Consider the following 21,906-nt stretch of genomic DNA (forward strand, 5'->3'; position numbering starts at 1 on the left):
GTGTTATGGATCTGAATAAATCATTTCACAGTATAAACATAATGAATGAATTAATGAATAAAAAATGTTTTGCGCAAAGAGCAAAAGAAAAATTACACCAGTAACCATACATGACAGCAAAGAATATGACAACATATGCAGTTTCAGTGAAGAGCTGGACCTGTATATGATACTGTCAGACAGTGTGGAATAAGAGACTGAAAACACACCCAACGCTGGGGGGCTGGGTGGGGAGGGGCCAATTCCTCGCCTCCCCTGTGGCTTGGCCTGGCCTCCTTATCGCCCTGTCTGAGTTTAAAATACTATAAAAAGTTAGAATATTCAAATTATACTGTATTGTAATGATTATTATAATATCATTAATTTGTATATCACTATTTTCCACTATACTGTTCAACTGTTTGATGTTTTTTGTCTTATTGTATGTTCTATTAAAGGGAAAAAAAGAAACTAAAACCATGTTAAGCTGATAAAACTTGCTGAGTGTCACTATGCGATTCAAGTGCCCAGTGGGCTCACTCTTTGATTTTGAGGATTACATTTTCTATTGAAGCATTTGAAGTACATTCACAGTGTTTTTATTGATCAGTAGATCAATCAGTAGATAGCTAAAGGAGGAGGTGGGTAAATGATGCACGATTACTGAGCAGCTACTAAAATAGCACAAGACCAGAACTATACATTGGTCTCTTGTCACTCTTTCTCCTTTTAACTTAACACTAAGTTGTAGTTCCAGTTACCATCACAGGGTGGCAGGAACAGTTTGTTGTGCACAGTAACCTGATGTGGATTATGTCTGACTTTTACACATTTCTGAAGTACAACACCAATTAGGATTTTAGACAGACCAGACTTAATACATTCAATGAATATTGAGTGTTTCTAGGTAAAGACAGGAGCATTTTGACAATTTAATCAATCATTACAACCTGTCAGGAGTATTTTGGAGAACTGTTTTTCATATCATGGTTAAAACATGTATTTACAGGGGCCCTGAGTAGTAACAAAGCAGAAAACACAATATTTCAGAAAACACAACAATATTTTAGGAAGCACATTAAGATTTTACAATATAAACACAACAAGTTGTCATATATTTTCAGATTTTGTGAAATATCCTGTGTTTTGATGTTGTATTTTCTTTTTTGCTATGTGTTGTGTTTTGCATCTCAGGGCCACCGTATATATCAGTAAAGATCTCAGGATTTAATCCGGTTTAGATAACAAAGGTCCAGTGTTAGAAAATGAGAGGAAAGAGAACTGAATACTCTGTAAATGGTCAGAAAACAGAGTGTTTGAGTGTTTTATGCTTTTAATGACACACATAATGTATGCAAACAATTCCATATAAAAATGACCATTTCTTCATAAAATATTTTCTTATGTATTTACTCCACCCTCCCCCCACAGCAGAGCAACTGGTCACAATTTATTCAATCAAATTAGCTACCAAAGAGATTGTTTTCATTTATATACACATTTACATTACGGGACTTACTGACCAAATAGAAAAGGATGCATTAAAAACTCCCAATAAAATGGTTATTACTCGTATTCTGTCACAATCACACAAACTGTGAAAAACAATATTCACAAGGAAAGTACAAAAGATATATTTTCTTCAAATTACAGATATTACATTTTTATAAAACCTTCAGCACACTCCCATTAGTTAACTGTTCCTTCCTTCCTCTTGCGGTTACTCCTGGATGAAAACATGCACTTCCTGGCTGCTGTGGATGTTTAACAAACTTATTAAAAAAACGGCCACACTATCCTTTAGTTTACTCTTCGGCGTTTTTTCCCCTTCAACAGAGAGAATGGCAGGAGATTTAATGTGTTACTGTAAATCAACAAGCCACCAGACCGTGACTGGTGCCAGTCGTCAGGCTCTGTACTGGTTTTAATACAACTGAACGGTTTTATATAAAAATAACTGTGTCCAAGTACAGGACCAACTAGAGAAAGAACACACATGGGTTTAAGGAGGACAGCAGGTAGATCCACCCTCGATCAGTGAGATTCCTGGGTAATGTGTGTGTGCTACATGAGACATTTTATACAAGATGACACTACAGTGTAAACACCAGTACATTAATTCTGATTATACAAAAAAGGATGTGGTCTCACAATATTCAGAAGAAAGAGATACTTTGAAGGAAGGCTGAACATCTGTAAGCTGTGCTATAATATTGTTTGATCCAGTGAAAACCTTGTACCTCCAGCGGAGTGGTTTTTAGATACTTACTGTTTTTTTCAATCAATCACTCCATCTTAAACAGTGTCAGTATATGATAGTTGTGGGTATTAAAATAAAATCTTAACATGTTTTTTTTTTATAAAAAAATGCATAAAACATTTAATTTTATATAAGAAATTATTGTATAAAATTAGGTATCATTTTTTTAGAGATCCTTTTTTGGAACAAAACTCTTCAAAACCCGTATGAGAACATCAAGATAACAGAACATTTCCCAAAGACTTTCAGAGTAAAGCTGACATGTTGATGCGGGGGGTAGCGGGTTGTAGAGGGTTGTGCACATTTCAACAACCCAGCCAATTGTTTCAAGACTTGTTCAGGATTTTTGAGCCCAAAACACTGAACCACATTCTGCTGCCGAGTTTCAAACCTCTGCAGAGGAAAACTCTGTTTCTCTCTTTTCAAAACTCTGACAACATCAGTCGTTGGGACTTGCGAGTTGGGAGAGCGCTGACTTTCCAACAAGGACATGAGGGTCAGACAATGGCTCCATTGACTTGCTTTTGACCTCCCCCAGCCCAACACAAGTTAACATGAAGAAAAGAAAAAAACACTTCAAAAAATGCCGTTCATTATTAACTGGGATGCCAGTGTGTTCTCGCTGAGTGGAATTTGAGCCATGCATTGATTATCCAAACCGAGCAGCGCAACGTTTTCGCCTCCTCAGATTCACATTCAGCTCCAGTGTCCAGTGCATTGCTCACTTTTACACATAAACACAAACAGTAGTACTGCTTTTTGTTCCATATAGGGATAGCAAACACACATGTACATATACGTACGCAAATTCTTCACTTCTTGGGAAATATACTCACCAAAAGCTAATAGTGCTTTCTTGCATAGTGAAAAGCCACCAAAACCAAAAGGCTCATTGTGATAACACAAGCCTGGGGGGCATATGCAATATCCTAACATGTAGTGCATTGTGCACAATTTAAAATGCACATAATCTCCCCTAATTCTTTGCAAAATCGTAAATCCCTGAATAGTTGGCTCTAACTTAGTTACAAGTACACTTTCTCTTGAGAACAAAAACATATTTTTCGAGATTTTTGTAGCTTAAAAAGTCTGCTAGTACCTCGTATCTCAACTGCCGTACCACAAAGTAGCTGCAGCCACAGACACTAACAACCACATACATCAGTGTGGCACAATGCCTCTGTCTTCTCAATACAGGATGCCTTTCTTTCAGGGAGCATGTCTACTGGCCAGATGGGCTGCAGGGCCTTCTCTGGCCAAAACAAAATGGCTTTGAGTGTGTTGAAGACCCCCATCAGGTCAGAGACAAAGTGACCAGAATACTAAACATCACCTTCAATGCACATTATGGCTCACTTTGTCAAAGTGTTCTCTATGTTTTTTTCTCTCTTTAGCTGGGCTGAGTAGCACATCAAGATGCACAAGGGAACTGAAGGGAATACAAAAAGAAAATGCTTCACATGTAGAAGAAACAACCAGAGACATTAAAAGTTAAAAGAAGAGGAACATAAAAAAAAAATCAGCATTCATTAATACAGTCAAATGTTGGATTCTGTGATAATCAGACCCTTCTCGTACCATGATGGGTTTTGACAAAAGTGAGCTCCTTTGCTTATCAAGTACTGAGTTATATACAGAGACTGCGTGAACTTTTTTTTTGGTACTTAACAGTCACGTAGAGAGCGCAGATTGCGCAAATGTTGCCACCAAATTAATGCTACAATGTTTTGAGTCACTGTGTGTCACAACTGGGTGAGTTGGTGATTTTCCTGGACAACCTTGACCGGTTTGGATTCAGGTGCTTCACTCAATATCGAGAGACGATTCGCTTCCACATGCACATACCCAATATCAATCACACACCCAGCTCTTTTCCGTCACACAAATATTCATCTTCTCTTTCTCTCGCTCCTCGTTTCCCTCAGTAGAACCCAATCTGTGACTCCTGGAGTTCATCACATTACTCCCAGTCCCTCTCCTCAAGTATATCCACTCCAGGTGTCTGCTAGTCCCAGATACTCTGGATTCTCTGCCGTGGGGGTCACAAACCCATTCACATGCCTGGGCCCTTCTCCGTCTCTCTCTAGTGCCTCGGAACCATCCGCCGCTGAAGCCCCAGCTACAGCTTTGGCTTTGGCCACAAGGTCCAAGTAGTATGGGTTGTCAAACGCTGGAGAAGAGGGGATCACGCCGCTCACGGGGACCAAGTATACCGGGTTTTCCACGCTGTGCCCAGAGCTCAGGCCATTAGGGAGCCGTCGGTCCACTCTGGAGCCTTTACGAGGCAGCGTGCTGGGCCGGTCTGAGATCCCTGGCCTAAGATCTTGAATCTCCTGGTTGACGTATTCTGAACAAATGAAAGAAGAAAGAAAAGTCAGAACAAAACCAGATTTAAGGATCAAACACTTCCTTTTAGAGAGCCTACAGCGGAAGCAATCTCCTGCTCACCTGGCAAAGCATGACTGTGATTATAACCATGAATCCGTCTGGGCAGTGAGTGATGAAGGTGATGAGGATGATGAAAGCCATTTGGCCCGTCTGTCTCCAGATCACCCTGACTACCGTTGGAGTAGGTGGGGTCTTTGCAGTAGCGTCCGGGGCTGGCCGGGGGCAGCGAGGGGTCATCTGGAGGCCCGTCGAGGAAGACTGAGTCAGACTGGCCCCCGGCAGAGGGGCTGCGAGCCAGCGTTGGGTACTGAGGACTCCACAGGCCGTTGGAGGTGCTGGCTCCTAAAGGTAAGGTAGGGTACTGGCTGCGGCCAAGAGTGCTCAGGGAAGAGTACATGCTACGAGGGCCGCCGGCGACAGAGGGCTCAACATCTAAGCCCTGGTCTCTGCTCTGCTGGAGAGAGAGGTGAGATAAATGATGAGTACAAATAGACAAGGTTCAAAGGTTCTCAAGTGTCCACGGCTGCTACATGTCCAAACAGCTCAGCTCATATTATACTTCAATTGAAATCAGATTTTAATTAGCATTGACAGCAAAAAATTACAGCTGGTTTGAAATCCATTTCAAAACCTCCTCTACAGACGTGTCTCTCAGTAAAACATGATGCTACTACTTATCTCTTTAGGGTTAGCCGACTGGCCAGCTAGAACTAAGTGATACAACAAAGCAAAAAAATACAGTAAACATCTGTAATGCTTTAAACAAAACAAGAGTATGTGTCTGAATGCAATTGGGTTATGTCTATAAAGGTCATGGGATTCCTGGGGGATGGGTAGGGGGCAATGGACAGGTTGTACTGGTAGTTCTGCTAATATTTGTTTGCTGTTTTTTGTGTTTTATCTATGTACACTGCCTTGGTTCGTCTTGTTAGGGGGTTAGAGGGTGGGGGTGGAGTGGGTTGGTGGGAGGAGAACAAGGCCCTTATCACTTCAATAAGTGCAATGGTGCTTCCCCTTTTACGAACAAAACATAATTAATCACAAAATATCACACATAAAAAACAAGAGTCTACACAGCCATGCTAGCAGGCTACCAAGTACATCTGAGGCTGATGGGAATGTTATTAGTTTTGCAGGTTTTTTGTCATAAACCAAAGCATTGGATAAAGTGAAATGTTGACCTCATAACGGTTCTGAAAAGTTAACAGGTAACTAAAGTTGCTGAGACATTTATTCAAAACTCAGCTTAGCTCATAGTGGTGCTAGACGAAAAGTCAATGGATCACCAAAGTCAGCTAGGATAGCTGAAAACATACTTGCACATAAAGAATGATTAAACAACATGTGTATCTATTGCTTGGATCTGACTAGCTAAGCTCTGACTCACCAGCTATGATTTGTTTGTATAAATCTGTACAGTAAAAAGCCCAGAATGAGAACACGAAGCAATCAAGCCTAAACTTCACCACTGACCCTGTATGACTGGTGTCTGGATGGTCCGTTGGCTTGAGCGCCGTCTCCGTGAGTCCTGGGGAAGTGGTTAGGCTGAGGTACCAGATACTCCTCAGCATCCAGCAGTTCCCTCATATTGTTCCCTTCCTCCTCCAGAAGCATCCGGAAGAACTGGCTGTCCACTGGGCTGGACATGCTCATTTGCTCGTCGTTCTTCAAACACAAAACAACACAACAACACAAAAACATAGAACAAATATGAAAGTAAATCTTTATTTATCGTCATTTATGGAAGTTTTCAAGGAAAACCAGGCCAAAAAAGCAGCACTGTTGAAAGTTTTATACTAATTGTGCTACAAATTTTGTGATACAAGCATTACATGATAACGTACCGTAAGTACAGTCGCACAAAAGTAAAACATTTGCAACATGAAACACACGTACTGTACCTGAATGACTACATATCGAGGTGGATCTCTGGCCATGGCACTAAAATCATTCACTAGATCTTTGAACCTCGGCCTGCTGTCTGGGTCAATCATCCAACCTGTCATCCAAACATAACATTAAGACGTCAATCAGTCATCTTCAACACTAACCACAAACATACACCTCTGTTAGGTACAAGTAATAATGGCAACTATGAAAAACGTAATAGGCTACATAAAGGCCATATCCATGTATAGTTTCAATATTAATTATCCTACTAGTTTATTAAAATCAGATTAAACAAAGCTCAACACTGCATCTACTGACATTTGACCATGATCATGTAGACATCGATGGTGCAGATGAGAGGCTGAGGAAGCCGTTCTCCTCCTTCTAAAACATCTGGGATTTCTCTCGCTGGGATCATGTCGTAGGGTTTAGCACCAAACGTCATCAGCTCCCAGACCGTCACCCCTGAGAAAGAAATGTACGATTACAACAGTGAAACTTTTACTCTGAAATAACATCTCTACCTAAATGGAACTGATCAGTTACTAATGATACATAGAGATGGCATGAAACTAAGCTATATGTAAAATCAGTGTGTCAGAATTTAAAATTAAACATTTAAGCCACCATTTAAACATCTAATTTATTTCTCCAATAGGGATTTACAACAATTTGTATACCCATGGAAACCCAACTTCCAAAAATGCCTCCACAGTTTTTGTAATGTCATTTCCAGCTGTCATACTGACCGTAGCTCCAGACGTCACTCTGATGAGTGAACTTCCTGTGCAGAATTGACTCCAGGGCCATCCATTTAATCGGCACCTAGAAAACACAGATACAGAACATGAGTTTAAATAAATAAATAAATAAATAATTGTGAACGTTCAAATGTCACAGCCCCATCTTACCTTCCCTCCATCAGCGTGATATTCGGTCTCGTCTATATCGAGCAAACGGGCCAGGCCGAAGTCGGTGATCTTCACGTGGTTCGGGTTCTTAACCAGAACGTTTCGGGCGGCCAAATCTCTGTGAACCAGCCGGACTTCCTCCAGATAACTCATCCCCTACCCAACACACACACACACACCCATCACCCACAAATCCATGTGCCCACAAATATACAAGCTGATACCACATCAAATTTGAAAAGAAAAATAAGATAATCAGAAACATTCAGACACTGCCGTTTTGCCCCTACAAAGTATACAATTTTACTTCAGTACTACTACAAGCTGTAGTTTGTGCACCTAAACCAACAAAAAGATAATATGTTGTTTCATACCTTGGCGATCTGGACACACCAGTTGAGGAGGAACTGGGACCCGATGCGGTCCTTGTTCTCCCTGACGTAGTCGAGGAGGCAGCCATACGGCATCAGCTGAGTCACCAGCTGCACCGTGGAAGTCAGACAAATCCCCAGCAGACGACACACGTACGGGCTGGCCACTCCCGCCATCACATAGGCCTCCTAGGAAAGATGGAGAAAAGATCTTCAGGGCTTGCCAACTCTATTTATGTGTCCTATAAATGTGAATGTGTGAATCAGGCTTGCACTCACATCAAGGATCTCTTTATTGGCTTTTGGGGAGGTGTTCTCACGCAACACCTTGATGGCTACTGGTATTTTCACATTTTCCCCATCAGGAGCCCACACTCCCTGAAAGCAAATCATCAAAACCGTTTTAAAAAAACTCACCAAAGATGTAAAGTTAAATATCTAATTAACAACCAGTGCTGTCATACTGTCTCACATACCTTGTAAACAGTACCAAAGGCCCCTGCACCCAGCACTCTGAGTTTTTGCAACTCAGTTTCCTTCAGGATGCGCATCTGAGCCTGATTGGGTGATGCACCACTGGGTGTTAGAGGCTCCACCAGCTGTACACATGAAGGAAGCAGATGGCAGATTCCTTCATTAGACACTACTAAACCCAAGGGCAACCTAAGAACTGACTGATATTTAATTAAAAGAAATTAACCATGTCTCATGGCTGTGTTTGGTATTCAACTTCCAGCAAAAGATAAAACATCAGTACATGTATTTGTGCCCACCTCATGCTCTTGCAAGATCCTCCTCATAGTCTCCTTCCTCTTTAGCTTTTTCTGCCTCCTCAGGTAGAAGACCAGCAGAGCCAGCAGGATGAAGAAGAGCACCACCCCACCCACTGCAGCCGTGATGGTTGTACCCACTCTAAAACAGAGAAAACAAGTTCAACACAGCTCTGATTCCTAGAAGAAGTGAGAAAATCCTGGTTGAATTTGTTCAATTTCATTCAGAAAAAGATGTTAAGGAAAAAGTAGCTCACCCTGTCCTGGTATCAACGGGGCAGCCTCTCTCATCCATCACAGTGCAGCTGAAACAGAAAAAGTCTGGGTGTGAAATAGTTTTTTATTGTTTGTGCACTGCAGTGTATGTTTGTGTTTGTGATGTGTGTCCACTTACGACAGTGTGCAGTTGGTGTTGCAGGGCAGACAGTGTCCTGTAGCATTGCTGTACTTCCACACAGTTTGCTGATCCTCCTTCACACCACTGGGACAGTGATCCACACAAAACTCACCGTCTTGGTAGTTTTTACACTCTGCGCAATGTTCTGCACCCTGTACACACAAATAAATAGTATTTAAGTACATTTATACACATTCACATATCCACACAGGTATAATAAGACAACAGACAGGCAGGAAACGTTGTGAAAGAGCAAAAGGAGATGACATGCAACAAAGCTCCCCAGCTGGAATAGGACACACTATTTTTTGATTAATTAAGTTGTTTAATCAATAAAAACGTAAAAAAAAAGTAAGTTGCAAAGTTCCCAGACCCTGAAGTGACAAGTAACTTGTTTTGATCAACCAAAAGTCCAATACCAAAAAGTAACCATTTTATAAAATATATATGTTTTTTTGAAAATGCTATTTTTATTATTATTTTATTTAAGGATTACATATCCTTACAGACTGACTTATTAAACAGATACTCTATTCTGAATTGGAGTGAGAGCCATTTGGACTCGACCATGATGAAACTTTTCTCTTCCAGGGTCAGTGGAATCTGCCGTTTTGGGCAATTTGTAAAGAAAAAAGTAATGTTTGAACTGAACAAACAGGCGATGTTGAAAATGGTGACTTTAACACAGTTCTGGCAATAACTGAACATGCTGATGTCTTGTCCATGAGTTGCAGCCTGAAAAAAATTAACCCCTTTTTGTCGGACAACAAACATCATTATGGTTAGTAGATAGTTAGTAGATGAGGCATTTTCAGATTTTATTTTGGTATAAAACCTGTTATTATTATACCATTCAGCACTGTACAGTCAGAAAGACTGTAAGCCACATGAGGATCTTACCGGGCCATGACAGGAGACAGAGCCATTGAGAGATCGACACTCTGCGTGACAAGCAATGCACAAAGATCCATTTGCGTATTCACGTATAGACCTGGAACACAAGCACAGCAGGGATGTAAGATCTAAGGTCTGGCATTTGTTGGATGCTTATCTAAAGCACCTGACACTGTCATAAGGACATGCATTTTTAGAAAGGGGGGCCCCAGCTGCAAATCACTGCCAATGTTAACCTTACCAGATGACCTGCACAAGATAACTTCTCTGGACCTCAAAGGGCTGAGCAACAATGTTTATTATTGTTTATCAACTTTCAGTGTAATCGTATTGTGATGATAGGATCATACCATGATATTCGTTGCTTCATGCTTCATTCACTTTTTGCTGAGTTAGATGAGAAGATTGATACCACTCTCACGTCTGTACAGTACAATAATGCTAACATGAGCAACAAACATATTTTTTGAGAGAACCAGGACTCTTGTTTTATTGTCCAATTATTTGTCCAATTACAAACGTTAATTGTAGCACATATGAAATGTCCAGTCATGCTTTTTGTGTAGAATGACTTCATCAGTTGGGATGTCTGAAGTGTGCACATATATCATCAAACTGACAAATTCAAAATGGATATCCACTAATTAATTTTACTTCTGTGTCATCTTGGAAATTTGTCAATTCCATATATATATCACATAAGCCAAAAGCTTTTAGATTTATTTATTTAGACTACTTTGGAACTTGCTGCCAATGCAGTGAAGCTTATTAGTTTTGCTTATTACACTGGAAAGCTTTCTTGGGAATTATGACACACAGCGTACTATATTATTTGGAACATTATCACTTGACTTTTTATTGATTTAGCACAGCCACACCTACACAAACACACACACAAACCTCCTTACCCCTGATAGATGTCACACTGCTCTACACACTCAGTGCCGCGTTGGAAAGCTTTGCAGGACACACACTGGCTGGGTCCCGGGCCCCAGCAGCCCTCCTTACACAGTGAGTGACAAACATGCCCCTCTTCCTCTGAAAACACATACAGAAACAGAGAAAAGAGAGCATTATGCACACTGTACTTTTTGTTGTCTTCTCTTCCTTGAATAGTTAACAGGGCTTACTATCACGCTGCATTACAGAGTTTGTTCTCAACTTTATTTTTATGGCAGTTTGTAAGAGGTAAAAATATAAAGTTTAAATCTGTTTCAATGAGAAAATTGCAAAAAAGCACAGAGATATTCTCAAGAAGGACTGTGCAGACCTGTCTCATGCAACAACATCCATTATTGTTGTTTAAAATGCAGTTCCTAAAACAGTATATTCTGCAGCTTGATTTGTGTTGGAACAATAAAAGGAATTGAATCTTGTAGCTGGCTGAGATATTTCACTTGGATAGAGACGGCTGCCAAATGACAAGTGTCTGATCAAAGTGCAACAAACAGTAACTGTAATGGACCTTGACATTGCTATGTTCACCTACCACAGACTTGGGGGTTCTGGTTGTTGCTGACAATGCGGTGGGCTCCCTGGGTGGGATGGAGGAGACTCTCCCAGGGCAATGAACTGGTGTAGCACAGCTGGGAATTATTGTGCAACAGAACCAGACCTCCACTGACGCTGCGTAGTGAACGCAACCCAAGAGATTGTATGTGTAGATTCTGAATGGCAAGTGAAAACACACCCCTGAACAGAATTTGAAAAACAAAAAAGGAATTATCACTAGTATAATAAAGAAAGCTGGAGAAATGACAAGCAAGTCACAAATTAAGAAATACCACTTCACATGAAAGCAAATGAAAAACACGAATTAAAGAAAAACAGAAAGGTAGACACTTCAATTACAACAATAAAGATCACTGATCTCACATTTGTTAGTATGACCTAATTTCAGTATGCTACACTAGATACCGTGTCTCCCATAGACTTTTACTGTTATCCTTACTGGCGTTAAAGCAGCTGTCCTGGCTAATAATTAGCCTTTATAACTCTGAAAGTGGACAAACTGCCTCAACTGAAGCAGAGAAATAATAAAAAAAAAACTGAGCACAAAGAACCAAGCTGTGCAAGTGTAGGAAGATTTTCTGTGTCAGTATAAAGCTGCATAAAACATATTGCAGGCAGCTGAAATCACAATGGTAGAAACCCTGTACAGTAGAGTGAGTGAGTTTTGATTTTAGTTGAGTAAAAAAGCAACAACAATGGTGCAAGAAAACAAGGTTAATATGCTGACATGCAGAGAAGGGTTTAAAAGTCTTACTTGTAGAGCATCCTGCCTCTGATCACCTTCAGGTTCTCAAACACACTCAAGTTAGCCCACTCTTCTGGCCAGGCCTCAATGTACACATAACCTGCACAGCAAAATCAGACAAAGATAATAAAATCAGAGGAGATACAGTGTGCTCTGTATACCAGGCTTCTATGTGGTGTTATATGGAAAATTAGACTGAACTACAGAAATTAATTTCAGTTCACATGTAAGAGTCACATAAAGCTGAAAATCAATAACCTGATTTTCTTTTTGTGGCAAAAGCTTAAAAGAATAGTTCAGTACCTGTAATCTCCTCCAGTGTCTTGAAGGCACTCAGCTGCTTAAGGGTCAGGCCTGATGTGTTGCTCACGGGGTCCCTGAACAATGACAACATAAGATTTAAATGACAATTTAACACACAATACACAAGAGTCAATCTATCATTTGATGGTTTCTAGATAATAATCTTCTCTTCTCTCTCTATTTACTGATCCAATCTCCAGTGGTGCAGGTTTCCTCAAGTTTGTGTTTACATTTCACACTTAAGTTGTGAACAGTTGGACTATGCAAGATCATTTATCAGGAATTTGGCATCTCAGCTTCAGCTGGTGTCACGTAGGCAAATCCAGCAGTCTTTTAATTAACGCCCACAGAGATTTAATTAGATTTCATTTAAATAAAAAAATACAATGAAGAGAAAAGACACATAAGCAGTTCTTTTTCTCTGCTACACAAAGATACTTTAAAGCTGAAAAACATAAATGTCTATGTTTAAAGTGAATTGAATACAGTAATCTAAAGAGTTTGGCAACTTTCTCCTTGACTTACACAAAGAGCCTTGAAATGTTGCTCTGTGGCAGTAAAGTCTTGGGTATCAAGCTACTATTTGTGGTTACTAAAGGGCACGTAAAGTTAAAGTTGAGTTAATTTTGTCATTTGTGAAGTATCTTTGTGAGCTAAAACTGTATGCATGTTCTATATCTGGCCCGTGTGTCACTTACCTTGCAAAGCTCTGAGGGAGGAAAGCCAGACTACCAAAAATCTTCTTACACTTGTTGAACTGATCCACATTAGTAGATGTTACCATGGTGACACCATGGTTGTCCATGACGCCATGGTTGTCCATACCCAGACCATAACACACTGCAATACAAATCATAACTTATAACCAATTTATCTTGACAATTAACTTGATGTCCAATATAATGAATCAACAACCTTTTCAAATGAACCAGGATATCATCAGCATAGAATTAAATGTCATATGGTGTATCGCACTGAACAACAAAGGAATACAGTGATTGGCGGATTCATGTATCGATGACGTGAAGGAGTAGCTGGTGAAATCCCAACTGATGATTCCTTAATCCCTGTCTGATCTGATATGTATCTTTAAGGGTGCCAATTACGGTTTTTGGGGATGATCACCAGTGTCGACTGATACCTATCACTGGGTCTATTTAAAGCCTTCTGTTTATCTAGTAGCCATATCTATTTAACTATTAGTACAACATTGTGTATTAAGTATTAAAATTAAGACATGAGAAAGTATCATATTCCACTCTTTCACTTAGAGACACAACTCAAACCAGACCAGCCTACGCTGGTTATTGGGAGCAGAGCAGTATATTAACAAATATACAGTGGCATACAATAAATGGAAGGGAGGTATATTTCTATTTCTAGTAGCTCATTTCCTATTTCACCTTCTTAATTCTATTTAAATGTCCACCTTAGTTTAGTGTTTAAGCCTACTTTAATCTGCTTTCCCCCTCCTTTCATTTACTAGAAAATTAAGAGCTAAATCAGTGTTTGTTGTAAATGCACCTTTAAAAATAGCTTTGTTGAAGGCTAGCAACAGAGGTCCAAACTAAGGCCAGAAAGTTCAAGAAAACTTGTGCAGTTCAGCAGCATAACTTGCTAGCTTGATAGCTGGGGTCTGACAAAGCAGGACTGAGTAAATGCAGAACCCCTAATGTCTAGAAAATAAGTACTTAGTTTTACTACGAATAAATTATTTAAATTATCTAAATTTACCAATCCTGATTCGAGAGACAAACCCCAGTTGTAACAGCAACAACAAGCTACTGCAGAAACCGGTTAGTTAACTTTGCACCATTGTCGTCAAACGAATAATCAGAACATCAGTACGTGTAACACAAATCACCGGCGTAACAAATAAGTAATTCAGAACATTAGTCATGCAACAAGGAGTTTTTGCTTACAGAACTACAGCTCACTGGATGTTTTTTTTTTTTCTCATTCTCTGTAAATTCCCGAAATCCAGGAAATCACTTATTGAAACTATTACTGAGAAAAAAGTATTGTGACCAAATGCAAATGTACCTAATAATTGATACCCACCTTTGGGACAGTCTTCACACTTATCACATTTCTGCATCTCGTTTCCATCAGGGTGTGTGACGATAACTTCCTTGTTGGCTTTGGGACAAACCAAAGTACAGGCCACTTCCATAGCCAGATAGTTATCTATAGACAGGGAGGCAAAGTGTTCAAAGGGCGTCGCAACAAAAAGAAAATTAATAAGGTATGATGAAAGGGGAAGTTGGTAGCCTGAAGCATTACGGAAGCAGACATGTGACATTGAAATGTTTGAATCCTTGGAGTGTGTGTGGACATTTTTGCAAGGAAAGAAAATAAATCATCTTTTCTCCCTTTAGCAACCACAATCATCAAGGCGTCCAATAGCAAGTCACTTAATCATCAGGTGCACCAGTGGAGCTGCATAGAGGCCACTAGCTGAGCACTTTTTTGGATAAACAAGGTATTTTCAAAATAAGTTCTCACAAGGACACGTCTTGACACACGTGGCTCCAAAGTTGAACTTCTTGTTTGGGTTGGGTTTGGTCTGGTAGGTGGCGGGGTCGTAGATATTAGGAGGAGGACAGTTCTCCTTACACACACCGCTGTCGTTGAAGTGACGGCAAGCCTGGGGAGAAGAGGAGGGACAAAACATTTAACACCAGAAATAACAAAAGATTGTCTGACAACACAAGACAAAAAAGACACAACAAATATCTGGTACGTATGTGTGTGTGTGGGTGTGTATCATTTACCAGACAGTCCGAGTCTTTGGGTCCAGTGCAACCAGCAGCACACTGCATGTGACAACAGTCACTGGGCTGGTTCCCTTTACACCGCTGACAGCCAGACACACATAATGTTTGGGTCACTTTGAACAAAGATGAAAAGGTAAACATTTTCAGCTGAACATCACTCGTTATGGATTATTTTCCAGCAAAAACCAAATATTGTAATACTCTGCACATGATGTTAACTCACAGGTCTGGCAGTCCTGTTCAGTTTCTCCCCAGCACTTTATCCCACATGTAGTGGAACAATTTGGACCTGTACCAGAGGAAACACAAATAAGGAGAGCTGAGCATTTATCCCACAATTTAACAGCGAAAGAGTAAAACAAAACTAAGAGTCTAAAGCAGCTCTGTTGGGCTGTACGTCAGATATGTGCGCCGTTCAAGGCCCTGACACCCTGCGCGTCGGTCAATGTCGGACCGTCTGTTTTTGTGGTGGGGCCATCACTTTGATTGGCTATTCAGATTAATCAAAATCAGTGCACGAGAAGAGAAACGGAAGTGAGCAAAGCAAGATTTGTTGAGAGGGCAAGCAAGAAAGGATTGTCTCATTTTTGGCACAGGCACAGGCAACGTGAGGTGACGCAAAAATTGGATGTTGTTGCCGGTCTTTATGGTAAGCCGTAGACAATATAGTGTCTCCATCTATGATGGCCCTTTGTTAGGTTAAATGATGAATACATCATAGTATTTCACTTACTTCACTGTCAATATAGCATTTTCTCTCTGGTGCATATTGTGGCACCGATGGTTTTCCCCTCTGGTGGGAGTGTCAAAATATAACATGTTGCGTTCTGTCTCTATGGTTGTGAAGATATTTCAACTTAAAACCACAAATTAAACTCTTATGACAACACAAGAGAAAAACTCAGGAGATCACCAAATCCGTAGGATCCATCGTCTGATGACAATGAATGTCTGTACCTAAGTATTTCACAGCAATCCATCCGGCAGTTGAGATATTACAGTCTGGACTAACATCTAATAGTTGCCACAGTGCCAGTGTTGCTTTACATAATGTGCCTGCATAATCCAGTGGGCGTCAGGCTGTTTGACCACTTAAATTTGCATTTGTATATGTGTACAGTAAACTGTAAAGAAAGTCTTTACTCATACAGATGCTGAAGTGTTGTATTGTCTGTGGCACATGTGAAATGTATCTTCCTGTATGTGATGTTCAATATTTCAATCCGCTGCTCACATTTAGGGGACCGAGGCTGCAGCTTGTGCATGTTGTGGATGTTATGCTCGTCCAAAGTGTCGTTCCAGTTAATGTTCTTGGGGTCCGGGAAGCACAGCTGGGGGTTCCCCCAAAAATACACCGCACCCAACAGGATCTCTAGAGAGGAGACAATACATAAGAGGAGCTCAACTTACTGTCACTGTAGATAACAATTGCTTGATAAAAGGAGGGCATAAATATTAATTATTATTATTAATAAATATTATTATTAATATATTATTATCTGACCTGTGAGGCTACGAAGCCGGAGTGTCCTGAGCCCCTGTCCATTCAGAGTGTTATCCAGCACAGCCAGGGCGTAGCTGGAGTTGTACAGCTGGCTGCCTCTTATTATCCGAAGGTTTTCCAAAGGCACCAGATCCACTGACACGTGGGCTACAAGCACATAGCCCTGTACCTCCACGATCCCCTGAAGAAGAGGTGAAGAGGAAAAAAAGGATCAGTCTACCAGGGCAACTTGTTTCCATCTCTAAAATTCATTATTTTAAAATTGTTCACGGTACTGGATCAACTGTAATATTGCAAACTCATTTCTAATGTATTACTGTCTCATTTTATGTAGCCATTATTACAGTATATACCTCTAGGAAGGAGAGATCAGGGTTTCCGTGAAGATGTGTAATCTCCAGGTTGCCGTGGACGACTTGGCAGCCAGTGTAGAGCAGCCTCAGGGTCTCGTAGTGATTTTCCAGGCTGGAGGGCAGGTCCAGCTTCATGTCTGTACCCAGGCATACTGCAACACACGTAACACATGACCCTGACGTCATCCTCTATGTGAACTACTGTTTAAAGCCTTTATCATCCTCTCAACAGCTAATGCTGTTTTATTGTTATTCAAATTAATTTGGACAGAGAAATGTATCAGCTAAAAAAAAAAGGAAAGGACGCAAAAAACTTCATTAGATTGAATATTTTTCCACAATTAAGAGACACACAAATACACCTCGAATCAATTGTCAGAACAACTTTTAACTAAAGTAAGAAAATTTTAAAAAGCACCTTTAACTCCTCAAAATAGTTGCAGCTTAACTGGTGCATGAGGTTTTCAGCATGATTGTGTAACATCTGAGCGACCCAATTCAAGTACTTAATAAAGAAAATCTGACAGTGAATATAAAATATTGATTTGATCTCTTGTAAATACATTCACAACACAGAGGCCACTGGCCAGTAAAAAACAGACAATAAGCTCATATCCCCGTTAAAGTGCTGAACACGTCCTGTTGATTATTCTGTTTAGTGCTGAAAAAATTGGCTTATTAAAAATGAATGCCCGACAATTTCTAAAATGATTCATTATTTAAATAATGCATAAGCAACAGTACCAAACTTTTCAAATGTTTCTCAAAACTTCTGCTGCACTTTTCTGCTATATATCATTATAAATTCAATATACTTGGGTTTTCAATCGTTGGTCAGACAAGAGAAAGAAAATTAAAGACGCCACCTTACATTTAATAAACTAAACAATTACTTCATTCATTTAAAAAATAACATGACAATAAAAATAATTATTAGTTGCAGCACTACACTAAATTAATTTTTATGACCACTTTTCTGTGGTTAATAAGAGACTGATGATTATTCTTCATCTGTTCACATAAACTCAGTAAAAATATTGTAACCTCTGAAAGATACAACTTTCTAGACAAAGTCTTTAAATAAAGAATCAAATTAGTTGATTTTTTTTACTTCTAAAGTTTTCAAACATGTATATATGTGTATATGTATATGCATTGAAACTCCAAATGATGATGACTGTAAGGACACATATTTCGACTGTTTACAAGTGGCCTTGAATGGTTACTCTGAAACACACACCATCTGCGCTGCCTCTGTCTGTCTCTTAGTGTATATGATATATTTTCCACTGGCAGCAGAGAGCACAGATTCCCCACAGTGGGTCACACACAGCATTACATTCAGGGTCATACAGCGCTACAATTCATGGGGGCTGTCGCGCACACATAGCTCCCATGCTTTAGCAGGCAGTCACACAGTGGACAGTCCCTCCTCTGCTGGGGTTATAAATGACTTCCTCTGGCTCCCGTCCAACAGCCCTTCAATAGTCAACCTACTTTTCCTGATTGAAGCCACCTCCTCCCCCCGTGATAGCTCTGTTCCTCCTTTAGGGAGAGACGGCAGGATGGATACATCACCGGAGGAACAGGAAGTGCAGGCAGGCAGGAGGAAGGGGGTTGATTTTCATGATACAATGGGCTAAGGTGATATGTGCCCTAGACACGCTGTTATCACGTATGTGCGTCTGCCACGTGTAAAGTTTCCTGGTGGTGGCTGAGCACTCAGAACTTGACCCATATTACAGCCCCTGCATCTCAGCTATAAGTAATAAATAATAATAAATAAGGTCCGCATTAAAATCGGACAGCAAGCTACAGCAGCAAATGGGTCTATGATTAATAGAGACGCAGCCAAAAATACACACCAAGTCGTTGCAGCTTGTGTCAAATAGCGAATCAAATGACTAATCGCGGCCTCCTTCGGTGATGTCATCATGGAAAATAGTTTTACAAGTTAAGCCAAGAGGGTAGTCGTGCTTTTATTCTCCAGCATTTAAATCATTTTAGTAAGACAGAATATCTAAACAGAAACTGACTCCCTGATTCGCAACAAAACTACCACACGCATACACAAACATGGCAGACGGCTCCAGCTCTGGGGATTAGGTAAATGTGCCGTAACAGAAAACACAACAGAGAAGATTTTCCATTTCTAAAAAGTGAGTGTAAAGCCAGTTCTCAGCTTCCTCTCCTTTTATTCCCTCATTGTTTGCTCTCCAAAAGTCTCTCAGCAACGCCTGTGTGTCTGTGCGTGGCCTTGTGAGGAGCTGCACACCCCTCCATCCCCCCGTGGCCTAAAATACTCTCTCTTTTATCACTTACTTAGCTCTATCGGCCCACTGTCATGTCACTATCCCTGCCGTCCTCTTCCAAATTCACTCATTACATCTTTTTATTACCTGGTTTCACGGCCAAGTAAATTTCCCTTCAAGTACCCCCATTTCATTTCTTCTTGTCAGAGTCCATGAGCCGTTGTTCAACTCTTTTTGCTCTCTGGAAAGTGTCATTTCACAGGAATGTGACTCTTTGCATATCTAAAAGATGACACATGTGTATGCATTTCACCAGTGAGGGGGGACCGAGAGAATCCGGGTTGTAGTTCAGCATCTTGTTCAAAGACACAACAGCAACCTGTGACCCTCCAGATCATAAGACACACTCTGTGTCCAGAATATCACAACAATTGACTGCCACACACACACACACACACACTCAGTTTAGTGCACGTATTAGTACTGGCTTCTGCACAGCGTATCATGGCAACTTGGCTCTGGAAACTTCCATTGGTCAGGTGTTTCTGTGGCTAACAAGAGAAATGAGAGAGAATGTCTACTTCCTGCCTTTTGTCCACTTTTTTTTACTACTTGATTACAGTCGAGTCCTTCTATGTTCAGTTTGGCTTCGGAGTAAAAGCTTTTAACATTTCTGTTATTTCTTAAATCAGCGCCCGCTTCTTTGCACTTACAAGAACAATCCAGCATTCACTGTGATCTCATTCAGTGTTCTGCCATTATTGCTGAGGCAGATTTTAAGGCATCACAGGAACTTGAAATGAACGAAATAGTTTTTCTATGACATGTTCTCCAGCCTCATCGAAATGTGCTTAGAGTTGTACTTGATGGTAGGGTGAAAAGCCACAGAACGGCTAATATTTGTTCTAAATAGATCGGTGGTCTCTATAAAAGGCTGATCGGATGATGCATTTCTTTCGGTCCAATGAAAGCTGCTGATACATAAATAAAAAAACAGTCGATACTGGTTCCAGCAATTGGCCCAAAAATCCTGATTGGATTACAACAATGTGAGACACTAGTTCTGTAAAGAATGAAAAGGGAACTTAACGAAGAAATTTGAACCTTGCTTACTTTCTCACCTTTGTGTTTTGTTATGGTACAGCTGGCCAATCGCTGCATGAAGTGGGCGTGAATGTCGGATTGTCTGTTGTTGGAAAGGTGTGGGGGGAGGGAGTGTTCAGCCTCTGTTACAACATATACGTTACTCCTATTAAAGGTAGCAACCTCCTTTTTTAATTTAAGTGATTAATGGTTTGATCCATAAAACGTCAAAAAACATTCACACATTTAGAGCATATGGCAATGTCAGGCATCGCATTTAATAAGCTTAAACTGGTGGATGTTTGGCCTTTTGCTTGATGAATGACTTGAATGATTCATTCCTGTCTAAAGCAGCTCTGTTGGACTGTTAGTAATTTTTTTTCCACTAGTTTAGAGGCCTTTTCCCACTGTTTTTGAAGTTACTGGCTGGTTAGTGATGACAGACTGTATCTTATAAGAATAAATAGTGACTGATTTGATCTTAACCTGTAAACTGACTGTGTCTTCTACCAGTGTGCAGACTTTAATCCAGCTTGAAGCCACACCTGTGTGTGGCAGGGTGCCAGTTAGCACAGGGAGTGTGCATGTGTTTACCAGTTTGTGTACAGTTAGTGACAGGAGCAGTGGCAGTGATGCTACTGCAGGAGTTAGACTGAACCATGGTGGGAAAAAGCCAGCAGAGTGACGCACCAGAACAGTCAACAGGATCCTCTGGCCCCGACTCTCCTCTAATGGATCCGATCCTTTCAAAGCTCAACACAAACAGAACAAGCTGATCCAACAGGACTTTCTCTGTCGGTTCATTATCCCTCAGCTTTAACATGTCAGTCCTAAATCTAATGCAACGCTAATCCTAGCAACGTGTCTTGCATAAACTTCCAATTTCTCCCAACCTCCCTGAACACATTCTTTCTTACCCTTCACTCTACAGTCGAAGAAGAAAAAACAGGTATTGCTCAACAGACAAGCAGAACAGGATCCATACTGTACTGGAGCTACAGACATGAACTCCTCACTCATTCACTCTGTCACGACTACAAACACATACGACACCACCGCATCAGAATATCCTGCATAGTTGTTTTTTTTTTTACACATTTCCTACAGTTTGAAAGCATCTGCAGGTAAATGTACATGTACAGTTCATATTAAAGGGAAGAAATGTACATTAAAAGTGTAGACAAACAGTCTAGAGAGAAATCTTCTGTTACTATCAGTTTACATAACAGATGTTCTGTGTGTATTGGTCTGTATGATAATGGCTGACTAACTAACTAATGGCTGATAATCTGACTGGTTGCTTTGTAGTTCATTTTGAGTAATATGATTGTGTGTCAAACATAATTAATTAAAAAAAAAAATTAAAGTAATTTGTTTGATAAATCAGTATTGAGGAAAAACATGTCACTATATGGTTAGTGAATCATTTATTATTTATCATTACATTACAGATCATTTACAAGCCATTATTACGGGTCGCCTTCCATGGAGCCGTGTTGAACCGCCACGTTTCTACA

General features: G+C 40.3%; 1 protein-coding gene across 2 annotated transcripts in view; it reads right to left on the reverse strand.

Annotated features, from left to right (window-relative positions):
• Positions 1 to 1,294: 1,294 nt before the first annotated feature.
• Positions 1,295 to 21,906, reverse strand: part of erbb2 (erb-b2 receptor tyrosine kinase 2) — a 24,016-nt gene continuing 3,404 nt past the window's right edge. Inside the window, exons 2-27 of one of the 2 annotated variants that reach the window (XM_035662704.1) lie at positions 17,055 to 17,206; positions 16,702 to 16,882; positions 16,432 to 16,569; positions 15,421 to 15,486; positions 15,195 to 15,310; positions 14,926 to 15,067; positions 14,482 to 14,607; positions 13,119 to 13,260; positions 12,421 to 12,494; positions 12,127 to 12,217; positions 11,350 to 11,552; positions 10,769 to 10,898; positions 9,867 to 9,957; positions 8,964 to 9,118; positions 8,827 to 8,874; positions 8,573 to 8,711; positions 8,276 to 8,398; positions 8,079 to 8,177; positions 7,803 to 7,988; positions 7,429 to 7,584; positions 7,267 to 7,342; positions 6,836 to 6,982; positions 6,529 to 6,626; positions 6,101 to 6,292; positions 4,688 to 5,078; positions 1,295 to 4,586 (exon numbers count right to left, since the gene is read on the reverse strand). In XM_035662704.1, the coding sequence (XP_035518597.1) occupies positions 4,219 to 4,586; positions 4,688 to 5,078; positions 6,101 to 6,292; positions 6,529 to 6,626; positions 6,836 to 6,982; positions 7,267 to 7,342; positions 7,429 to 7,584; positions 7,803 to 7,988; positions 8,079 to 8,177; positions 8,276 to 8,398; positions 8,573 to 8,711; positions 8,827 to 8,874; positions 8,964 to 9,118; positions 9,867 to 9,957; positions 10,769 to 10,898; positions 11,350 to 11,552; positions 12,127 to 12,217; positions 12,421 to 12,494; positions 13,119 to 13,260; positions 14,482 to 14,607; positions 14,926 to 15,067; positions 15,195 to 15,310; positions 15,421 to 15,486; positions 16,432 to 16,569; positions 16,702 to 16,882; positions 17,055 to 17,206 (3,830 nt within the window). In that variant the 3' untranslated portion in view covers positions 1,295 to 4,218. Of the gene's footprint in view, positions 4,587 to 4,687; positions 5,082 to 6,100; positions 6,293 to 6,528; positions 6,627 to 6,835; positions 6,983 to 7,266; positions 7,343 to 7,428; positions 7,585 to 7,802; positions 7,989 to 8,078; positions 8,178 to 8,275; positions 8,399 to 8,572; positions 8,712 to 8,826; positions 8,875 to 8,963; positions 9,119 to 9,866; positions 9,958 to 10,768; positions 10,899 to 11,349; positions 11,553 to 12,126; positions 12,218 to 12,420; positions 12,495 to 13,118; positions 13,261 to 14,481; positions 14,608 to 14,925; positions 15,068 to 15,194; positions 15,311 to 15,420; positions 15,487 to 16,431; positions 16,570 to 16,701; positions 16,883 to 17,054; positions 17,207 to 21,906 lie in introns of both variants that reach the window. The other variant, XM_035662695.1, reaches the window with a different exon arrangement.

The sequence above is a fragment of the Morone saxatilis genome, unplaced genomic scaffold (genome assembly GCF_004916995.1).
Source record: "Morone saxatilis isolate NCDOM2014 unplaced genomic scaffold, NCSU_SB_2.0 Contig1, whole genome shotgun sequence".
Lineage (NCBI taxonomy): Eukaryota > Metazoa > Chordata > Actinopteri > Moronidae > Morone > Morone saxatilis.